Source organism: Epinephelus moara, chromosome 9, assembly GCF_006386435.1.
Source record: "Epinephelus moara isolate mb chromosome 9, YSFRI_EMoa_1.0, whole genome shotgun sequence".
NCBI lineage: Eukaryota > Metazoa > Chordata > Actinopteri > Perciformes > Serranidae > Epinephelus > Epinephelus moara.
Genome location: NC_065514.1, coordinates 30,388,381 through 30,412,062, shown reverse-complemented (window position 1 = coordinate 30,412,062; position 23,682 = coordinate 30,388,381). Strand labels below are relative to the sequence as shown.

Sequence of the window (23,682 nt, the reverse complement as noted above, 5' to 3'; positions counted from 1 at the left end):
GGCACTATACGAATACTGTTGTATCACATGAAGTTCCAATTGCCATGTTACTCTTGTTTCTTCGGCGCTTAGGTCACACTGGTTGTCTCTTGTAGAGATGTGTATTACTGATCTGTATTTGTATTGTTGCTCAAGAAAATCAATAAAAAGATATATAAAAAAAAAAAAATGCAAGGAGATATCAAGAAGCCTTAAAGGAATACTTCACCTACAAAATGACCATTTGTATACCCATTCGTCATACCACGTTACCTTGAATTATTGAAAAAAATGTGTTTTTCTCGCATGTCTTCATGGAAAATGGGTAACATACTGATTTATTGATTGGAAGACCACAATTAACAACAGCAAAACTAGCCATCAAAAAATCTGTTCACGAACTCTTACACAACTTGTGCAGCATAATCCAAGTTTCATTTATCCAGTTGTATACTCAGTACTTTTAAATCATAAGGTTCCAGGGAAAATGCATGTATGGGAAGTTCTGACCATACAATTGGATAAATGACACTTGGTTTTCTTCATGAATTCAAGGTAACACAGCATGATTAACTGATACACAGATCATCATTTTGTAGGGGAAAGTAGAGTCAGACCTATAGTTTAGAAGAGGGAAGACTTTAGTTGTTCTTAAGGCCAAGACACACCAAACCAACATCAAGAACAGTTGTGTGGCATCACCACTGAAGCTGAACCTGACTGCAAAACAGCACATATGTTCTGCGCCTGCATAAGAGGAAATAACTCTCCACACCAGCAGACAACAATTGTGTGTAATCAGCATTCATAGAGGGAAAGCTGAAGATCATGTTGATGCTAGTCAGCCAGTTAGCACATTAACAACACAATCCATGTTAAAAGAACACAGCATATTTACCATGCCCCAGTGAACAGTAACACAAACCATCACAAAATCTTTCCGCTAAAGAGCTCAATGGCTAAAGAGAAAAATAATCTTAGCTTATGTAAACATTTTTTTTGGTCTCACTTCCTTTAACTTTAGCTCCTCCTTTACTTTTATCACATCAGTTTCTCTTGTCCTGTGCTGACCTGGACTGCCAATCAGAGTGATTTCATTCACTGAAGGGCTCCACCGAGAAAAAAAGTAGACAAAGGCTGTCGAGGGCCAACGTCGACCCTAACCCTATCCGCAAAGATTTGGATGACGGACGCTCACTGATGTCCCAACATTGACCGCCAGCTGACCGTCAGCTTGGTGTGTCAGGGCCTTTAAGGCAAATTNTAAAAAATACAAATAAAAAAAATAGTAATAGTAAAATGTAGTTCAGTGACACTTTGTTTGAACTGCATCTTAATAATATAATGAATATATGCAGAAATGGCTATATAATAGGCCTTCACATAAATATAAACAAATCAATACAAATATAAGCATATATTCAAATACTTTGTTATCAAAGAGCTCCAAACTCAACCAAACAAAAGGACACACTTGTAAGTAAATAAGTCTTTGGTGGTAACCCTGTGTGTCTTTGAATAACTGTAATCTGTTCTTTGGAGACTGTCCTTGCCAGAAAAATGAGACCATTGGTCATTTGTACAAATACCCAAAACAAACTATGTTTACGTCTACCTGACTAATTTGTGAGAATAAGGACTGTATTCTTTCAGTAGCAAAGGCAATTAATACAGTGTTTTTATTGCCCGGGCCATACTTTTATGATAGGAGTGGTAGATCAGAAAATGTTCATCAGTCATATGTGGAACAGTCATATGGGATTTTTTTGGGGCAGCACAACCTGTTCTGTAATTTAGATATGAGGAGTTCTGGATTTCAAAGTATCTCAACAGGCATTCATGATTGCAAGTCTTTCAATATGCACAGCATCAATAAACCAAAAAGAGATGGTGTACACACACAATGTGCATTGGCTTGAATATTGTGCAGTATATCTCCAATTCTGTGCTCAAAGCAATGTTCTCAAACTTTGTAAAAGCTTATAATGTACAGCTAAAGCAGTGAGCCACAGGGCACCCAGACATCAGGCCTCCTGCTACTACAAGACGCCTGTCTCAGGCCATTACCACTGTAATCATGTGGAGCACATAATAAAAAAAAACATAATAAAATGCATCTCTGATGCACCCTTGTAAATTTGGTGAGCAATATTGTGTCACAAGTAGTGGATGAGTGAGCCAAGGAATGACAGAGAAAAAGACAGAAACAGCAGATGCGGAAAGGGACACAAACACAAGGATGAAAAGGCAAAAGATACCTAAAATGACTGTAAACAGGTTGGTGTCCATTTTACAATTGGATGTGCTCGCTCTGTACTGTAAAAACTTGCTGACTCGGAAAATCTACATTGCACAGGTGCACAAATGCCTGATAAACACTAATATTTCCTGCATCTTACACTTGCTCCATGGTGGCAAATATTACTTTGTACAGTGAATTCAGTGAGCAAGGATCAAAAAGCTTCCTTTTTTGTTTTTAACATGTGAAACAATTTCGAAGAGTCTAATGAAGGTAAGAAATATAAATTCAGAAGAACTGATGATACAGAATGGAAAGTTGCACAGTTGCAAACAAATCAATAGCACCTACAACCACAATTAGACCACATGAAATTTCTTGGCCTCCATAGAGTGCACTTGAGAGAATCACCCACCATATTTTACAAACACACACGGAGTAAGGAACACTCTGCTATAAATAAATCCAATAGTAAATAGTACTGTGGTAAACAATATGTACTAGCATTAGGTTGTTGCAGGTAGAGACACAGATGACAATAAAAGTCCATATCATATGGCACTGCAATTTAACTCGCATAAGTTATCAATTCAATACAAAGGCATTAAATGAACAAAGCCTGTGGACTACTTTTTTCTGTACTGCCTTAGAACCAAGAATAAGGACTCCTTGTAAATGTGCATTTGTGTCATTTCCTTTCAGATTCGTGCAGGCTCTCACAAAAGGAGCTGGCTGTCATAATCTCAGCAGGTAAGATTAAGGTGGACAGCTTTTCCTGCCAGTTAACAAAATTGGGTAGTAATACAGTCGATATACCAGATGGAGTATGGACATGCAAAAATGAGCCCATGTTCATCATGGTGAAAAGAAACAGGTGGAAATGACATAAAACCCACAGATATCAAAGTTCATTTGAATAAGCCCATTTGTAAAGAAGAAAAAAGAATCTTCGTAAAAACAACATGGTGCTGAAATCAAGAGTGCAAGGACTTAGTCCATCCTCTGGGGAGCATGAAAGGTGCCTACAAAATTTAATAACAATCTGGACAACAGTTTGTTGGTAGTATGTTGCTTAGGATTGGTTACCAAAACCCTTCCTTTGCAACTGGTATCTACCAGACAGACCCACAACACAGATTTTGGTCCCTCATTTTGGTACCAGATTGTGTGCATAGTGAGCATGTGGTCAACAGAGAAAGAGCGTGTGGGTGTGACTGACGAGTGATGGTAAGGTGGTGGGGGCCAGAGCAGAGAGTGTGAAGTTTTAAGTAGCAGTGCAATGTGTGAACAGTTTAGGCTACTTCTCAGTGAATAAATGCGACAACTCCCAAGACCCAAGCCAAGTTCCTTTGTTTTGCTTTCCACCAGCTCAATAAGTGAAGGGGGGTTAGCCCTGAAGTTCTGGAGCGAAGACCAGGCTCACTTAAGGTGTCTGTTAAGGTGGGCCAGCTGTACTCATTGTGGTGCATCCATTCTTGAGAATTGGGACAAATCATGTCCTGCCACAAAACAAACTTAAACCTTTTTTCTTTTTTTAAAAATCACAACTTATCAACACACTAACTCCAAATCTGGGGTGAGAAATTATTTCTTAAAGGATTTACTCATATGAAATAAATATGACTTATAAATATTTTGATCTGCTTTCAATTTTTTTAAACTTCCAAACTGTGCCAGAAAACACCCTTGTCCCAGAAAAGAATTCACAACTTCAAATAAAAAATGTGTTAAAAGAATCTAAGAGTATGTACTGATAACATTAGTGTAACAATGAAATGCGTTGATTATCTGTTTCAAAATATATTTTTTTATGAAAATGTTGGCCCTTTAGGATGGATCCCACATTTTCATTAACTCAGATTTATCAGATTTCTACAAAAACATAATTTAATCAGGCATAAAAGAAGTTAGCTCTATCACAAGGACTCCTGTCTCACTTCCTGGTTTTGCTATCGGGTGCGTCTCAACCATAACATGTCAACTCCATAGCTCTTCTGAATCATAATTAAATAAGACTTATGATTTCAAATTGAGTACTTTCATTAGCATTAACTCTTTGAAAAATAACTGAAGAATTAAACAAGTACTTACTTTAACTGAACTAATAAATATGACTTATTGTCAACTCCGTCACATCTTACCTCTGATATCCATTATATATGTTTTTCAAGAAAAAAATCAATCACTCAGAGGCTGGCCCATTACATTGTTTAATAGTTAAAACTTTGATCTTTTAAAATATATTTTCCCAGCCTAATTGAAGAGTAAAAATTAATGAAGCACCATTTAGGCACCAGTACCATTTTAAAAGTATTATTTTAGCATTGGTATCAGAAAAAACCCCAAACAATATCCAATCCTAATGTTGCTCTGGGAAAAAAGTGCTGGAAAGAGAGACCAATGGACCTATATTAATATCTTTAGGCTCTGCAGAAACTCGAAAAGACTTGATCTTTTAATTGACAATACAGTTGACAAAGAAATGTCTTCCATGTCATATTTGTTTTTGTTTTTCTGGACATAAAATATAACCCTCTCTGTTGAACCCTTTTCTGTGGTAAAGGAAGGAGGAATGTTGTGCCCAAAGCTCTTCTTGTGCTTCAGATCTGACTCATAGAAAAACAATCATACATCAGCAGCAGGTACAAATAAGAAACGACTTCAGACATTTTAAAATTGGTAAGGAGATTATTCTCAGCAGTCACATGTACACCAGTAATTCAAAGTGTAGTGTATTTAAAGAGCTTGGTAAATGATATATATGACTATTGATTAAAATTAAGCCCTTCGCATTACATTATGGACTCTAAGGGAAATGCTATGAGTGAAGAGAATCCCTTTGAGATGGGTCATGACATCACTGGTTTATGTTCTGTCTTGAGAGTGCTCTCCATTAGCCCTGAAAAACAAGCCTGCTGTTCCTGTAGGTTATCATACACCTTGTAGGTCAGCAGAGAGGGAGCTAAATGTTAGTGGTATATTCCCTCAGTATGTGCAGGCCACAACAAACACTGTATTAAACAGACAACAGGAGCCATAAAACAGACCAAGCCCAACAAAGGAAAATAAACACATGCCCGTACACTCGTAGACAGTACTTAAAGCTCAAAAAGATGGCAAATTCTCTAATCTCTTGCAGGGGTCAAGAGCCTGCTGTGGTCTCTTTAACGCTTAGCTGTCTTTGCACACAAAAAAGTTTGTTCAGCATTGAGTTACATCAGCTATGACATCAGTTTACCGTCAAACACTTCACTGTAATGTGACAGTAAAACCAAAGAAAGTTTTGAACACGTAAGAGCATTTTTTTTGATTGCTGGAATTCACTGGCTGAGACCAGGGAGGCCTGTGTTATCGACTGACTATGGATCAGGACCACTCCAGCCTGTAGGCTATTAGGAGAGCCAGCAGTTCAGGCTCCTGCCCTGCCGTTCCTTAATTGGTCCCCTCAGAAGCCTGGCGCACACAAACTTCACAATCACACTGGAAGGTTGTACTGAAGAGAAAAGAGAATCCCTGTGTGCAAGCCGCTTGGCATCGATTAGCTCACTCTATCACTTCAGTTTCTTCACATTTTTTCATCTCATTTCTTTTCACCTACAGATTATAATCAGCTGGGGTGGTCTTTGAGTAAACCATACAAGTCGAGATAAAGAGTAGACAGAGGAGAAAATGGCTGGAACAAATGGGAGATGACTCAGGGCTGCCTACTGGGTAATTGGGTTTTATCCTCTCATTTTATCAGGCCTTGTTTTGGATTACAGCTATACAACACACACACACACATATACACAAAAAGGAGAAGGATACCTCAACATTAGCAGATCTCAAGATAACTGATTAGGAGTGGGAGAATGAGACCAGTGCTGCAGTCTAATTATGATACTCCTCAGAAGAAAAGGTTGACCATTTTCTGCAGAAAATGCAGAGCTTTTCACTCGAACCAAATGGGGTATCAAGGTATTGGACACAGTCAGTAAACACAATGCACACAAAAATGTCAACACGAGATGCTGCAGCACAATAGCTTGTCTTTTCTATTTCCACATTCTAATTCAAGGCATGGTCATTTCAAACTGACATTTCAATTTCAGATGCTTCTACAATTCAGTGCTTTGAATATGGATCTTGTCAGTACATGTGTATGCTCTGGTTGGAGACCACGACAGGATGACAATTGCAAGAGTCATCCACCAGAAATACTGTAGAAATTTTACCCTCTAATACGCAGTGTATCACACCTATTTCTAACGTGACTTCTTACAACAAAGTGGTGCAGTTACAAAAGTCGTTTAAGGCAAGCTACATCGCTCAGCATAATCATAAAAGGTTTATTGAATACACAGGCACTTTATATATACACAAGCAGCTACAATACTAGGTTGAATGTGGACAGGAAAGGATAAAGGTTTAATGAGTCATTACTGTGTAATTCAATTAATATACATTATATTTATCGGTATATGAATGTATGTATACATACTTCCCCTCTCTTGTATCAGTATCAGCTTTAAAATGTGGATTTATAATCGACTTTAGCATGAGCATAGAGGGAAAAACTCACCCTAGCATTAATGTAATCTTTCTGCGACAAGAGTAATGTAAAGGGGACATCAGTCCATGACACTTAAAAATCTCTCACCTGCCTTAATCAGCTTTAAAAGCAGTCCCTCGCTCTCCCTTAATTCCCTCACTCTGAAATGGATTCAGATAATGACATTTAATTCACGTACTGTGGTTTAAAGTTAAGTAAGTTGTCACAAATGTTGCCACCCATCTTGTATTTACTCACATAAATGTGTCATTATGACATTGCTATATAAATAGAACATTGTGTGTGTGCGTGTGTGTGTGCGTGTGTGTGTGTGTGTGTGTGTGTGTTAGCTAAATGTTTTCACTGCCTCATGTTTTAAATCCATAGCAAATTATTTAATTATGCCATGATTACAATATATGAGCCCTGCTAATATTTTCTTAGCATACAGAAAATGGAAGTATCAGATTCTAACGTTAACATTTAACTGAACCCCAGAGTTTTGGCCGAAGTGCCTCTATCCTGGAAATACAAGAAAAGCCTCTAGAACATGTAGAAAGTATCAACACAGGCAGGGCTGGGCAGGTTGCAATAGCTGGGTTTCAACCAACAGAGAGCAGTGGTTCTGTATATTTATATAACAACGTGTAGAATTCAAATACCTTGCGATAAACTGTCAAATTTAGACATTCATTTTAGAAACGACACTACAAAATACCCATATACATGCCTTAAGCCGATATTATACTATCCATGTGAGCGTGTGCGCACTTGTGCGCTAGAACACGTTGACGCAAATTTCGCACATCTGTATTTGCAGATGAGCAAAGTATAACAGCGCCCTTTCACATGCGCTACACAACTGAAATTTGGAATTAAAAGTATGCTAGCTAACTTAATGGGAATAACATTAACACCTAACATTACATCCCAATTGTGATGGCTAGTGTTCACTATATCCAAACAACCCAACCTTATCAGGCTATTCAACAGCCCCAAGCTTGACATATTGTCATATAACTCAATTAAGGTTATCATAACACTATACTAAGAGACTCTTACCGTAGGGTTAGGGTTTTTGCTTTATTTTTGACAACTCAGTACGTGCATTTCATTTAAGTCTCTCACTGTGCCAGACAAACTGGTTCAGGATCAAGTTCGGTCGACTTCCAGCTTTACCAGTCTGGTCCAGTGTACAAGCTTAAATCGGTTTGGTTTTATGCAAACCAGCTGAACCAGCATTTGTCACTATAAAATCTTCTGGTGGTCTAAATCGACAACCTGTGCTGTCGTCATCACGGCACTAAATCAAACAAGACATGTGTTGGATTACTAATAAACCATATGACAACCCGATAAACACAATATTATGTTTATAAAGGGACTACTGGAGGCACTAATGTCTGACAGACTGTGAGCTGAGGCTGGTGTTGGCTGCATGAATATACGATAGTCAGACACTCACTTGCTGTTGGGACACTATGACATTTTGTTCCACTCCAAAGCAGCTGCTGAGCCAAGTGCGACACCTGGTAGACTTTAACATACCAGTGCGGTTTCAGTGTTTGACGTAATATCAATATATATTTGAAATTTTTTACACCAGCCCAACCATAGTACAAGAAATGCATGCCCAACACTAAGCGATGTCAAGGAGTTGTTTTTTAATAAACTACACTTCATATGTTGATTGCAGTACTGGAACATATTACTCAGTGTGAAAGTATGGCTGTTTCTGGATGACAGCGGTGCTTCAAAGCTTGGAGACATTCAGTAAGCTATACCTATAATACTTGTTAAGATAAATCAATCGTTGGTTTTGTTATCTTCAGAGAAACTGCTGATATTAATAAGAAGATAGAGTAACACCAGCATTAATTATATAATTCCTAAATAAATCATACTTGTATATAGGAGCTCTGACATTATGAAGTAGATGCTGCATCTGTCATCAGCTCTAAGGTTGAGCTGATCCAAACCAGCTAAGATGAAATGAAGCAGAAATAGGCAAAGCTATTTATTGATTCTGCTGTCTGTGAAGTGAAACAAAAGTAGTCTTTAAATGAATGTAGCCACATCGATGCACAGAATAGATGTTATCTGTCTTAATGACAAAGGGGAGTCCTTGGCTGAAGGGGAACCTCATCAAAGTTACACATGCATAACCTTGCAGCGGTGCTCAGGGAGCAGAAGAAAACACACAACCTTACGTATGGATAAACATTTAAATTCAACTGTTCAAGTCATTAACCAGTGTCAATACGCAAAAGGCAAGGAATTCAGCACTGCTCAGGACAAATGTAAATAAAATGGTATATTTGTTATATTTACATTCTTTCACATTTTGTTTTAAAATACTTAATTCATTCTCATTTAAATGTAAATCAGTAGCACAAATAGAATTTTGTGTTTCTCATTCAAATTCATATTAAGCAAATGTGACCAACCAGCAGGAGAAGACTACAGGAGGTAATGCACCTAAAAAACACCAAGGAGAATGTGGACAAAAGAAATGTAATGACTCACACACACAGTTTTTGTCCAAAATCATTTAGAATAAGTAAAATGGAAAAAGAGTGATGATTTTTCAACATTCAAAGTGTCTGCTTTAAAGCAATAAAAGCTGAACATACTAAAAGAAGTAAGAATACAACTTCTGTTTGCAGATGGCAGTCTAAGAAGAACAAACACGGTTGTGTTATGAACCCTGATCTAGGTTGAAGGAGAGCTAGAGTATTAGAAAAGAGGGGAAACTCTGCAGTTCTGACCGAGTGAGATTTTACCACTGAGCCAGCCAAGAGGAAAAAAACTGGTACTGGCAAAGTGATGGCTGAGGATGGGAAGGACAGCTGACCAGTGTTGGCGGATCGAGGCTATAAGGGTCTAACAGGAGATGGAGGGCCGCCTGCAGAGGGGATAATACAGCAATCAAGCTGGGAGATGAGCTGCACAGACTGTTTAGTGAACTTTGAACTTGTGATTATTAAAGACTCTGCCCTTTTTCAAATAAATCCTGCTCTTTACTGCCAAATAAAAACAAAAAGAAGGAGACAGCAAAGGTAAATAGTTGGAGAGAATAGGTGCAGTGAGTCACAGTGTGGCTTTAAACAGCTCCTCAAAACACAGTTGTGCCTTTTGTCCAATGGAGTTTACTCTTTTTGCTGAGCAGCAACAAGCATGTTGTTCTCCCCTTAACCACTGAAATGTTCTCACCAAAACATTCTCTAAGGAAAATCTGCAGATCCAATGCCTACAGCATGGTGAAATCATGTATTCCAGACATGTTGGTTGCACATGGTCAGGACACAAAATTAATACAAATATGGTCCGTCACAATGAATTAAAATGTTATTTAATTATGAGGTGAATGATTAACATGCATTTAATATTCAGGTTTGCTCATAGGATTATTTCAGCTTCATTAACCTCCATGTTGTTCATTCATTTTTATTTAATTTTTTTTTTTAAAAACACGATGACAAGCTTGACTTACAGTACTGAGGGTGTTGCTGACTTACAAACATTCTCCCATCCAAAAATACTGCAATGTCTTAGTGGGGGTACCAGTGATTTTCTCTGAATCTCCCCCATTTGTCTGCAGGACTGAGCATTTCTTCTGAAAAACAGGCATCTTCCAAGACCAGTGGATTTCCACTTTATGTTTTATTTTAGGAATGACAAGAGCTTTGTTGGTTTTACAACACACAGTCACTCACGACTACAGAGAGGTATTATGTAGACTTCATACACCAAGAGGGACTGTTAAACCCCATCCTGCATCTCTGACACTCACAAAAGTACCCAAACAGCCATTGAGAACAGACAGGACTGCATGAAATATAGCCAGGCATAGGTAGTCCTTTTCTGTAGCATGGGGTGTCATCTGATTTTTCTTTTTAATGAAAAAAGGAAGAGGGAGAGCAAACCTCACTAAATATGAGGTGTAGATATAAGGAATAAAATCAACAATGTGGATGAACATCTCAAATAGCGACTCAACTATTAACCAACCTTTCAACAGTACTCTGTTCATGCAACACATTGTCCCTTTCAACTTGTCAAATACTGGTGCTTGGTCAGTTGCAGTCAGTTTTGGATGCTCAAGATCAGGGTGTCAATTAACACTCATTACTAGGGCACCATTGACTGTATATACTAATAGATGTAGCTACTATGACGTCACCCATTGGTTTGTGGACCCTAGTTTTGAAGCCTTGAGTTTCAGCCCCCTGTACAGTTGCCATGGATGTTGAAATTAGCTATAGAGACTAAAACCTTTTTGTGCCAGGCTTTATACCTGTTTATTTCTGCTGTAAATTTGGGCATTTTAACATGGGTGTCTATGGGGATTTACTCTGTTTTGGTGCAAGCCTCAAGGGGTCATCACATGAACTACAGTTTTTGGCAGTTGAGTACTGGCTTCATTTTTCAGCCTCTGAGGTTGCTGCTTGGGCTGTACCCGACTCAGAATTATGTCAGTCGAATCAGGTTTGGGTGTTCAATACAAATATTTTACTATTCTTTCCTTTTGTTCCACATGGAGTTTGAGACTCTGAATGGGGTTCAGCGTGTCATTCAACGTGACAGTAAAATTCTCAGAATATAGCAAACAAGCTAACTACAAATCTGAAATATGCATCAATTTTTTTTTGCCAACATTAGATATCAAACAAAAGCCAGAGACTTTATCATATTAAGTTGCAATTTGTGAGCTGTAAATTCACCACTTCTAAGCAGAAGGCAGAAGACAACGTTATGTCAGAGCCTGACCGGGCAAAGCCTCTGTTCCTCCGGGCAGCTGCCTGAAAGCGAGGGGCACTCACTCTGCTGCTAAGTACACTGCAGACTGACTGACAAGACAAAACAAATAAACAAACTAACAAAAGATCGGGTCTCCAACTGATGATTCAAATCTCTGGCTTTCAGTGAGCACCCCAAGTCAATACATGTAATGTGTCTTTTCAAAATAAACTTCTGTTTTCATAGAAAATGTACATTTTTGCTCAGTAAATGCAAACAGTCTCTTTTTCTATATTGTTTCACATTTAGGTTTACTTCCTTAGGTTTGGATTAGGCCTGTCGCAATATGTGATAAATCGGTCAATTGCACGGTAAATTTAAAGGGAGACGGTAACTTTTCCGGCCGCGATTAATTGCCATATTCATGCGTGTTTGTTTTCCTCGTCTCTCTCCACCAAAGAGACTGGACGACAAGAGCGTTCACTGCCATGCATCATCTGGCAGCCAGGTGAGTTGGTTCATTAGCTTAATGAACGGAGGGAAAGCTCTCGTCATCGAGTGTCTTTGTCTCTGTGGGGGAGGCGGGGCTATGGGCTACACACACCCACACACACACACACACACACACACACACACACACACACACACACACACACACAACACACACACACACACACACACACACACACACACACACACACACACACACACAGCGATCTTTGCGAGGGGGAGACAAGGCCAAGAAAAAAAAAAAAGAGTTGAGTGTAAGAGAAAGACATGGATTGTTTTTGACTGTGTTTTTTTTTCAAGTGCAATTTTTGATAAGAGACTGAAAGTCCATTTTATCATTTTTGGTTATTTGATTTTTTTTCTATTACAGTGCACTTTTTGTTAACAGGGACTGAGAGTCTTTTTTTGTATTCATAAGGTCTTTATTTTGGTATTTTTACGTGTTATTTCGGATATTTAAATTTTCTTTTTTTGCATTCCTAAATATTCTCGTTAAATAAATGTTTATTTTTCTTTAAAAGGGTGTACTTGGATCATTATGCCTTTATTATCATTATATAAGTTTAAAAAGCACAATATTACGCAATATTATCACTTATCGCAATAATTTCTGACGCTTAGAAGTTTAGAAAAATACATCTTCGTTTGGCATTAAAAGAGGTACATTTGAAGGTGGCATTTGTTATTAACATAATGTAACGTCATGTGATATGTCACTTATATCACATGACAAATGTCACTGGCATAGTATAGTACATATACTGGCACACTACGTCATTTTTAAAACAACTTGATTTATTTCTGGTTTCACACAGGACATGGACAGTGGTCCTATGCGGACTTTCTCGCTCTTTCTACTACGGCAGTTGCTCGGAGCATTAAAACTGCGGTCACCCAGTGCATCTCATATTGCCACTAAAGGCTGCCCTGGTGCGTCAGTATCGAACACCAAGGGCCACTGACCAAGTGCAGTATATGATGAGTTGGGGTTGTTGGGCTGAGAACAGGTTGGTTCATGAGACAGAAACAGGACTAAGACAAAACAAACGCTAGAGCTAGAAACATTAAATGGGATCACAGTTTATCTTAAATGACAACAATTTCCTCAAACATTTACCATCACACCTTACTAACCTCAAACCATTACAGACGGACAAATGTTGATGACTACAGCATATACAGCCATGACAGCCTGTTTTCATGAAGTATACGGTTGTGTAAGGGCTTTATTGGTCCTGAGGCACACTAACAAGGAAATCAATCACATGTTCACCTCTATGGATTCCTTACATTTCTCATTTCTGATGTGTTTCCAGTAAATTTCCCATTAATATTGTGACATACTAGGGTGTATGTTGAAGTCTCCCCTGTGAGACAATATAAAAAACAACAACAAAACATTGACGCTGACGTTTAAATGTGTTCTTTTTGATTTACTCTCATCATATTTCCTCACTTGCTACCAAACCTAGTGCACGAGCATGTTCAATTCTGTATGTCAAAACACTTTAGCACTCAAAGCAAACACACATAAACAAACACCAAACCCCTACTTTAATCCAAAAGTCATTAAATATGTATTTGCTTTTGATTACTCTTGAAATTAATTCATCAGGGAGAGCAGTGACAGGTGCTCGCTGTTACTGACAAACTGCTGTGGCAGTTACTGATAACATGAGATACTTAAGTATTCTGCACTGTAACCCTCCTATCTGTCTTTCTCTCTCTCCGTCTGCTTTTTCCTTCTAACGTTTCCTACTCCCCCGTTCTGCCTCTCCAAGCTCAGCTCTCCTTTCTCCTTCAGTCAGGTGAAGTGAGAAATGATACCAGAACCAAAACATTTGTCACAGCAACTATCCACTGAAACTAAATTACATCGAAAGGAATTGCAAGGGAGGAGTGGACAACAAGAAAGGATGAGGGGATGGGGTATTTATGAAATAAAAGCGCTACAGAGGAAACAAAAGTGCTACCCACAGGTACAAACTGGGAGATGGGGAGAGCGAGGTGGAGGGAGGAGAATGTTTGGCATTGAGGTGAACGGTGTATGGTGTGAATCTTGCCTTTGCGGTAATGCCCTTGAGTTAGCCAGTGAGGCATTGAATGGTGCATTGTGGATGGGCAGTTATCTCCAAGGCTTCCCTTTCAGTTATTAGAAAACACATGACAGCAATGCTAGCTCTTATTGAACAGAGAGCTTCAAGGCTGTGGAGACAAGGCTAAGAGGCAAATCTGCAGGAGGCAACTGAAATGGCAACATCTGACACCCTGTCATTCTTTCAGCATTTGCGCGCAAAGATTCAGTATGAATGCAACATGTATAGATGATGCTGAGTGATGAAAGTATAATCACTATGTACTGCGTAAACTATTAATAAAGGCTAGAGATGCCTAGAGCTGATCCTAAGAATTGGTATCACGGTCAATCTTTGCATGTTTTAAATCGATCGCTGCCATCAAATGAACCCAATAAATACCAATCCTTTCATTACTACTCTGTCCACCATGGCCTGCTGGTGCTGCAAAGCTGCTCTACAGTGTAAGCATTTTATATGCCAGTGAAAATTAGAATATGCCTAGGTGAGAAAATATTTGTGCACATTAATGTGAGTGACTCTCCGTTCTGACAACCATATTTTAAAATACATTGAGTTGCTAAGCGTACACTTTTTCTATTTAATTTTTTTTTTATCTATCGCTGGGTAAAATGACATGTCACTGGCAGCAGGTCTGCAAAAGATGATTTTTTTAGGGAAGAGCTTCCACTCTGAAACACCACTGTACAACTGTAAATGGATTGCATGTTTTTGTAGTTCCAACAACTTTAACAGAGTGATGCATCTTCTCTACCAAAACAATGTAGCTGATGACATCAGTTCCAGGAGTTACATTCTCAACGTCATAAATTTGAACTAGGAACTCCAGCAAGATAAAGTAGCTCACAAAAAGTAACATGTGCCTAATTTTGTAGACTATGGCTGTTTGATCAACATTACACATCTGTGGATGTTGCATTTTTGTCAAGACTCAGTCAGCAGATACCCAATATCAAAACAATTGGATCAGGATCAGGGCCAAAGAAATTCCTAATAAATAATAAATCTAAACAATGCAATGCCAGAAAACACTGCATCTAATGGCAGAGAAAAAAATTCTACAATGCAGCTAGCAAAGGCAGTTTCTGAAGAAACTGCAGTGTGAATGCTGGATGAAAAATTGAATCCAAACTGGACTGCTGGTTTTCAATAATACCCATACTGTATGAAAGATGTGGAACATTTTAAGGTTTATTGAATAGCTGATACTAAATTGAGTCACTGGGATCACAAAAATCCTTCTTGTCAGGCTTTAAGTAATGCATTGTAACGTAATGCACCAGTGGTGCAGACCAATCAGCATCCTGTGAGGAGCTACTGGCAGCTACTGAAAACACGGAGGGGCAATTGTTTGTTCGAAACAATGATGGTCAAAAGAGGTTAGCACAGATGCTGCAATGGCAAGAACTGGAGAGTATTTCATTTGAGTATTTCATATTTGCGATGAAAGATATTTTTACTCATCTCCGGACTGGCCACAATGGATGGTAATAGTTAATTGGTTCATCCAATCTCCTGCCAAGTAGTTTTTTAAAAGTGTGTTTATTCCAATCAGTTTCCAATGACGGCTTCTGGACTGGTTCTGTGTAACAAACCATCTGGCATGTCAGGTTTTGAGAGATGTGGAAGATTGTAAAGGTTGAATGGAGTTTCTACAAGTATGTATGAATGAGCAGTTAAGGTTTAAGGAATGCATGAAAAACAAATTAAAACATTCCATCGGATCATTTGAATGGAGAAAAAATCCCCCCAAAAATGAATATTTTTGAAACTATGAAAAATATGAATGATGAAAGTAATAGCACACATGTCTTAACTGAACTCAACATTCTGATGTTTTCAACAAAGACAAAACTTGATTACAAAGCAAAATAGGACCTGCAGTAATCTATACGTATCCACAATGGAACTGAGCAGAAATATGACGTTACATCAACTGATTCATAATGAAAGCATTGTTTTTTTTTATTGGAGCAAACAAAGGGATTCTGTTCCAATCAATCCCACCTCTCATGGGAATACCATGTACAAAAGCGTGTCTATTGACCAGATTCCAAAGTCTCAATATCCTATAGACAAAGACAATAGCTATTTGATTACTACGGTAGCTTTGTCCAACACAGACTCTAATCACACTTTATCAGCATAATGTGTATGTTTACTTCCAAGCAAAATTTGTTTTCTTTGCATAACATTCAGAATGATTTTCCTCGTATTTGATTTTGTAGCATCTCTGCCTTCACTGTAGACAATATCCCCTACCCTTGTTTGGCTGCTGGTGAGCTTAGATCCCTCTGAACGTGAAGAAAAAAATGACGGGAGAGGGGGTTGGTGAGTTGGATAGAGAAATGGTTTCCCTCTGAATAATGCAATAGTGAAACTGGGCAATATGACCACCATGCGATCTCCTACAGAATAGAAACAACTGTGGATACCAGCCCATCTGTGCTCGTGATTTCATCTCATGTGAAATGTCAGTCAAATCAAAGCTGGAGCTTGAGAAAGAGTCTGGCAGTCATTTTTTGGGATAAATAAAACATGGCAGAGATGACTCCATTGGCCTTTATTCCTCTTTCTCACTCTCTCTCTCTCTCTCTCTGTTTCTATCTTGAGTATTTTCACTTGCGCCATGCTCAGGAGGCCTGGATGCGTTTTTTAGCAGCAGGAGGCACAATGGCTTCAGCTCCAAGGCTTGGACACTATGGGCTTGTCACATTTGATCAAATTATAAGAAAATATATATTTCTAAATTTAAATGAAATTGTGCTTTGTGCTACCATTTCATAGAAGTGATATGTTGTTTAAACTTTCATGTTTTCCCCCAGTGTTACATCCTGGGATGCTGGGAGGTTGGAGTGGCGGTTCTCCTATAACCTACTCTACCATGATCTAAGGTCAATCAGGCGTCTGGTTGACCTTACACGCTTTGCGTGTGGATAGAGAGTTGAGGCTTGCTCCAGGCTGACCAGTTACATGACTTAACAGTATTTTCATGCCCGAGTCACAGCACAGGGGTACATTTATTGATTTCACCCTGATAACCTTATATAGACCATTAGGACTAAACTGATGTCTTCAATCAAGCAGTTTGTCCAATTAGTTTACACCACTCAAGCATCCCATTTTAAAAGGATGAGGCTGGGGATTAGTAGTATTAGTTTTAATTGATTATCTTTTAGTTTTAGGGTATTGGTTCAGCATAACAAGCTTTTTGATAACATAATACTAGGTTTAGGTAATTCTGATGATATTTTATGGACCACACAATTAATTGTGAAAATTATCTATAGACCAAATCACAATGTTTGTTTACAATAACTTACAATAACTAAGCTTGAGAAAAGCCACCAAACTCAATTGACAAAAGCAGTCGTTTTACCACACTGGAGTTGCTGGTCTACCGCTGTCTCGACAAGTTAATGAGTAAGATAAAGCACTGAAAATATTCTAAATCTATTGTACACTTCAACTGATATGGGTTTCTTTGGCTGGGTCTTTATAGGTCACTAAAATACATTTTGCTGCAGCCCCTGTCCACAGCAGTGTATTTTGTCAGACGCCAAATGCCCTGTTTCTATTTATCCCTGTTGCTCACTTTTGAAAGCTGTAATGGACGGGGAACGGCTGTAAGTGGAGTTGAAATGAGGAATGATCTTTATGATTCCTTTTTATTTCCCCTACAAAAAACAAAATAGCGTTTTGGTCACAGCTGGCTGGAGGGACACATCGATGTAGTTGAAAGTTTCTTGTAAGCTAAATGACCATCGCTACTAAAAGGCTAGGCTTCTTACTGTTGGATACACTGTATGTCATTTTCAGTAAATATCACAACATAAAACTTGTGTTTTCTGTTTAAAAAATAACATTAAAAAAACATCGGGAGATCGCAATTAGGCTACTCAACCATCTTTTAGGTTGACCTCGAGCCCACAGCTGATAGTTATGTGGTTTGTTTACGTGACGTAACAGAAGTACATATTTAATGGATTCAGTGTAGACAGAGAGCTCTGATGTTACATATTGTACTGCAATAGTCAGATGCTCGTTCGCTGTTGGGACACAGTGTCATTATGTTCCACTCACGAGTGGCTGCTGAGTCAAGTGGAACACCTGGTAAAATTCGGTATCCTGGTCTGATCAGGTGTTGGGCTTAAGATCAAACCAGTTTGAATGTTTTTACACCGGCCCAACCCTACACTGCAGAAATGTCAGATAGGTCAGACCAACTATATCTCTTACAGTTACAACGGAGAATGATAACAGATATAAAAAGGCCTACATCACATATTTACGCAATTCAAAACAGTTTCCAGTTGTCTACCCGAAAATGTTTGCACAACATCATGGTGATTTGGTCTATTGATAATGAAAATAATTGTTGCAGCCATAATCTACTTTAGTACATTAGTACCATGCGTTATTTTTTTGTGACATTTTTTTGTGCAAACTCCTTATTTTTCCATTGAACTAAAATCCACACGTGAAATGTCAAACTGTTTTGAGGTTGGCTTCTGCTGAAATGTGACAACTGAGCATTTTCTGCAATCATGAAAAGCTCTTTTTTAACATAAACCATCTACAAAGAAATTCATTTACAGTCACAAGGAACTCATGGAGAGAACGCTTACAAAGCCACAGTCCTTCACACAGATGACTCAAATTGTGTAGCTGCACTCACATGCGGCACACTCGACATACATATAAACATATCCAAGCTGTGATGCACTTGCTCACCCTTTCACTGCCAACACTGCTGCTTCACTGATCACACTGCAAACGCCTCTGTTATGTTCTTTGCTGCTGCTCAACATTTCATCAGCCCCGTCTCTTCCCTGAATCCACCGGTGGGCACTGATTCCAGGTTCCTCCTTTGGGGTAAGTTTGTTCTCGCCACTTTGTGTTCTCTCAGTGTGCTAAGCTTTAAGTTGTATGCTCGCAGGTGTATGACTGAGTCCCCAGACATAAAGAATAAAGTTGTAGTACTAAAATTAAAATCTGGGTTCTAATTGAGAAATACATTTACAACTGTATGGGGAGTTTATATGTGCGGCTGGATTACTTAATTCTTATTGCAACCATGCTCCATAACTCAGCCTGTATGTTTGACATTATTTAGTCAGATTTTTGTGGAGTCTGCTTTTCCATTTCATCTCATTTCATTTCTACATAAAGTATTTGACTGTTGACATCCATATTATTGCACAACATTAATATTTATTTCACAGCCTGTCAGATAGCCACTGGAGACGCCACTTTAAAACCTGGATAATGTTTAATAGCATATACCTACGCAGCTTAAGAAAACTACATTTTGTACGCACAGGCACATTTCACTTCCATGCACTCATAACATTATTGTTTTTTCCCCATACATAGGTCATGCCTTTCCAAAATCATGCAACGCTGTGCGTAACAACGTAGCCACTGTGGAAATGCTGCTCATGTAAATAAAATGTACAGCCAGTTCTTAAAGGTTAAACTCAACGCCTTTCAGACTAACTTAAAAAAAATGACAAAAACCCTCCTGATCTCTCCATGCAAAGTTGCCCTGAAGATACATACTGTATGCATAATCTAATATTTATGCTATGCAAATTTTAAAGTTGAAGCTAATTTCAGAACTTGGGATGCAAAAATGAAAACCTTGGGGCTAGTTAACTAATTGACTTGCAAATGCATCTTTGTCTCACTGCCATGTGAGCTAAATGGATGTCAATAGGTCAGGACAGATTCACCCAAAGAATAGGAGAAGATGTAATGATGATCCAGTCACAGACCAAAAGGAAACATTTTTGGACAATGCATAACATCTCAGTCTTCCCACAGGCCTAAATAAATCACCAATTTTGGCATCACCACTAAGAAAGACACTGAATATTTACAGCACAGTTACATTTAGACAAAACTAGTTGTTGAGTAGTTGAGTATCCTACAACTTGTATACACTTGATCAACTAGGACTTTTTAAACAAGCCTGGAAAATTAGTATAAACAGCATCCAAAACATTTCAAGCAACCAGTATCAACTAGATGCTGCAGAAAAGAGCACAGCCCTAAAGCAATAATTTCCATATTTTGTGTTAAACAATAGCTTAAGCTACAGAGGTGAAGATAATAGGACACAGGCACGCCACCATCCTCTCCAATTCTACTGCTATTTCGTCAACATGACAACTTCTCAATGAACCAATTCATGTGGCTAATGAGACCCTCTAGCAATTGATAACGTGTTGGCTTTAGCAGCTAAAATAAAAAGACTTATCACAGAAATTAATTGTCAAGCATTACTTGAACAGTGGGCTACGGTTAAGATATTAAATGATATGATCTCCCTTTCCATTAGTTAAAACGTGGCAAAGGGCAACAGAGCGGATATTATCGCAGCATTTATCTGAGCACAACTGGTCGCCAAACAGATTTTAAAATTTCAAATTAGCTTAATTACAGTGCGTTAAACGAAACGCGACTCAGTTTTCACCTTTAAACACACCAATATTCTAAAAAGGTGCCACATTAGCTACTCAAACACGGCTCAGCCAGCTCGTGGCGCATTACAAATAGAAACTTGCCACATTTAAAATGCGAGCTGAAAAAATGTCTTACTTTTCTGACAGTCACACGCACACACAAACTGTTCACACCGGTTGGTATATCACTTTTCACAACCCAAACACACTACAAGCACTGTCTGTCGAGGTACACACGTCTTTCTCGAGTTTATTTTTCAAGGACTGAGACTCCCTCCCATGGGAAAAACATTGGGCTCATCAAAGAGTGTGTCAGTGTCGTGCTTACCTCTTGCTAACGTGGCCGGGGCGTGCAAACCGAGAAGCACGAGGATGCCGAAACTCAGGTAGCATCCTCCCGAAAACTGTCCCATCACTGCTCTGTGTGTCTCCCTCCCCGTCGGGTCTGGGGGCACTGGCCGCGGGTCTCCAGCATTTGTCGTCTGCTCGAGGCACCTCTAAACACGTTACCGTCCCCCCCGACGGAAGCTCTGTCCAGGTGTTTGGGTTAGTTAGTGTCCGCCAGGAGAGCCGTCACCTCGCGGTATCGCAGTGCGGAGGGGAAGAGATGGAAAGTGGTGCGGAGCGTGGAGCAGTCCGCTCGGTGCTGCGCGAGAGTGGAATAATTAGACAGAGCGCGCGAGCCAACAGCTTTCGGCTTTCCGGACGGAGAGAGAGAGAAAGACGGAGAAGGAGAGAGAGGAGACGCGGGTGTGAGATGGGTCTTGTCCAAACCCCTGTGGACCTGTTGAGAAATTACAAAGGTGCGTGCGTGCATGTGCGCACGCGCCTCGTTCGTTCGAAAACAACATATTGAAATTATCCCTCTCCTTTTCTTTTCTTTCTGTTTTTTAACAGTTCAGCTCCACCCAAGCTTGTTTTCTGGACAGCAGTGTGGTCATTTAAATCGACACCATTGCGTTGGAGCTCTTGCCAGTGGCGTTGTGTGGAAAATTACATGTTTACTAATGAATGCCCATCTTTATCTTCAGTGTATGAACATATGGCCTGTGATTGATGTCCATTTGCCAATTCAGCAGGGAATAGCTCAGTTCAATCACGCTACTTTCCCCCCCAAATGTCCCCTTTTAAAATGATTAAATTCAGTTTCTTAGTGTTTATATTTTAGTGATCAGCCTTAAGGACTATATAAGCAGCAGCAGAGGGTATATTCAGATTCTTTAAGTAACAACACACCTAAAATTACACGTAATTTTAAAGAGGTATTCATTCACCACCTAAATTAGGAATTCCAGTATGTTATTAGCATGGCCTAAGAAAGTTTGATCAATAGATGTGAACATAAGTGCGCCTTTCTCAAAACCAGAAACCAGAGAAGTCTCAAACTTGTGGTATTATAGGGTTTAAAGTCTGGAGCTGCTCCGTAGGCAGAATGTTTGTTTTCTTTTACATATCCCCATGAGCTTTTTTTCTATTGCAGTGTTCTCAGTTCTGAAACAAAAAATGAACTAATATACTTTGATCAGTGCCCCAAGTGTCATCTAGAACATCTTTCCCAATTCTCTGTCTATGGAGAAGGCCCAGACTTCAAAACCTATTACATCACAAGTTTGAGTTGGATTTGGGAGGGAGCTGTTCATTTTTACTATTATTTTTTGGACAATCTTAGAGGACTGACATGTGGGACATAGTTCCTTTATCAAGTATTCATCATTGTATATATATTACATTTTAAAATATTATTCCTGAAGTACATAAACAGCCTGTTCACTGCTTAGGGCCAGAGTAGACAACAGGGTGCTTGTAGGCCTAAGTCTTGACCCTTTACTAAGGTACAAACAACAACCTACAACTCAGTAAAAATTCTCCATTACAAGTAGACGTCTTGAATCTAAAAATGTTCTTTGGTAAATTAATGAATAAATGAAACATGACAAAAGTTACATTAAGAATAAAAGTGCTTACACTGTATTGTTAAATATTATATTTTTGGACAATCAGTTAGCATTCGAATGTGGTAGCTGGCTAAGGTGAAGCTGATTCTAGCTCATTTTATACACTACTGAGTTACTAAATGTGCTGTATTATAAAGGCATTGTGTTTAATTATAATCATCATGGGTGTGACAGTTGGTAAATTCAGGCAACAGAGGGAGAAGGACTGAAATGCAGACAAACGTTCACAAAGCAAGCAGGTTGATGAAAGGAATGGAAGCCTTAACAGTGAAACAAACTTAGCAGGGGCGCGACAGGTGTGCAGGCCACAAACAGGTAACAAGGAACAGGTGGTTAGGTGGCTGCGCACAACTTAACAACACTAACAATCTGGCATTGACTAGAGAGAATGGCTGGTGGGGAAATGAGACACAGGTGAGCAGGTGGGAGTCAGGTGACTGGGACAGGTGGAAAAGTCTGAGGCCATCTGGTGGACAGGTGGAGAATGGCAATAAATGCAAGGTGTCAGAAATGCAGGGGCTTGTGACTATAGGTTTTAAAATCTGAATTTGTAAAGTCACTACAGCTGTCAAATAAATGCAGTGGTGCAAAAAGTACAGGATTTCCCTCTGCAAAGTTAAAATTATGAAAAATAATTCACGTAAAGTTGATTGATTTTGTGTGGTATCCCTTCATTATCAGAATATTTTCTTAAATTTGCCTCACATAAATACAAAAACAGGCAAAACAAAAGTTAATATGACTTCAGACATTACTAAAGGTGGATGCAGTGCCCTTGTAATGAGAGTGTATGTATTTAGTTACTTTCTACCACTGTATATACGTAGGCTGTGGTTGCATAGTTTAATCAATCACAATGCATGATATTTTTAAGACTGATCATTTGTTTTGAAAGAATTCTTTCATTTGAAAGGTAAAAAGTAGCTGTCAGATGAATGTGGAGTAAAAAGTGCAATATTTCCCTCAGAACTGTAGTGGAGTGTAATTATAAAGTAACATCAAATGTAAATACTCTAGTGAAGTACCTTGAATTGTCTGCACTTGAGTAAATTCCACCACTATGAGCTGCTGTTCTCACTTACTATTCTCTCTGTTATCAACTGCTATTGAAATGTATTGAGATAATATAGCCTCCTGATAATGCTGAGAAAGAATAAGAATGTAA

General features: G+C 38.8%; 1 protein-coding gene across 1 annotated transcript in view; it reads right to left on the bottom strand.

Moving 5' to 3' along the window:
* The window catches only part of LOC126395706 (netrin receptor UNC5D-like), a 231,406-nt gene extending 210,212 nt beyond the window's left edge, over window positions 1-21,194 (bottom strand). Inside the window, exon 1 of the mRNA XM_050053364.1 lies at window positions 20,891-21,194. Within this exon, the coding sequence (XP_049909321.1) occupies window positions 20,891-20,975 (85 nt within the window). The 5' untranslated portion in view covers window positions 20,976-21,194. The remainder of the gene's footprint in view (window positions 1-20,890) is intronic.
* Between the last annotated feature and the right edge of the window lie 2,488 nt (window positions 21,195-23,682).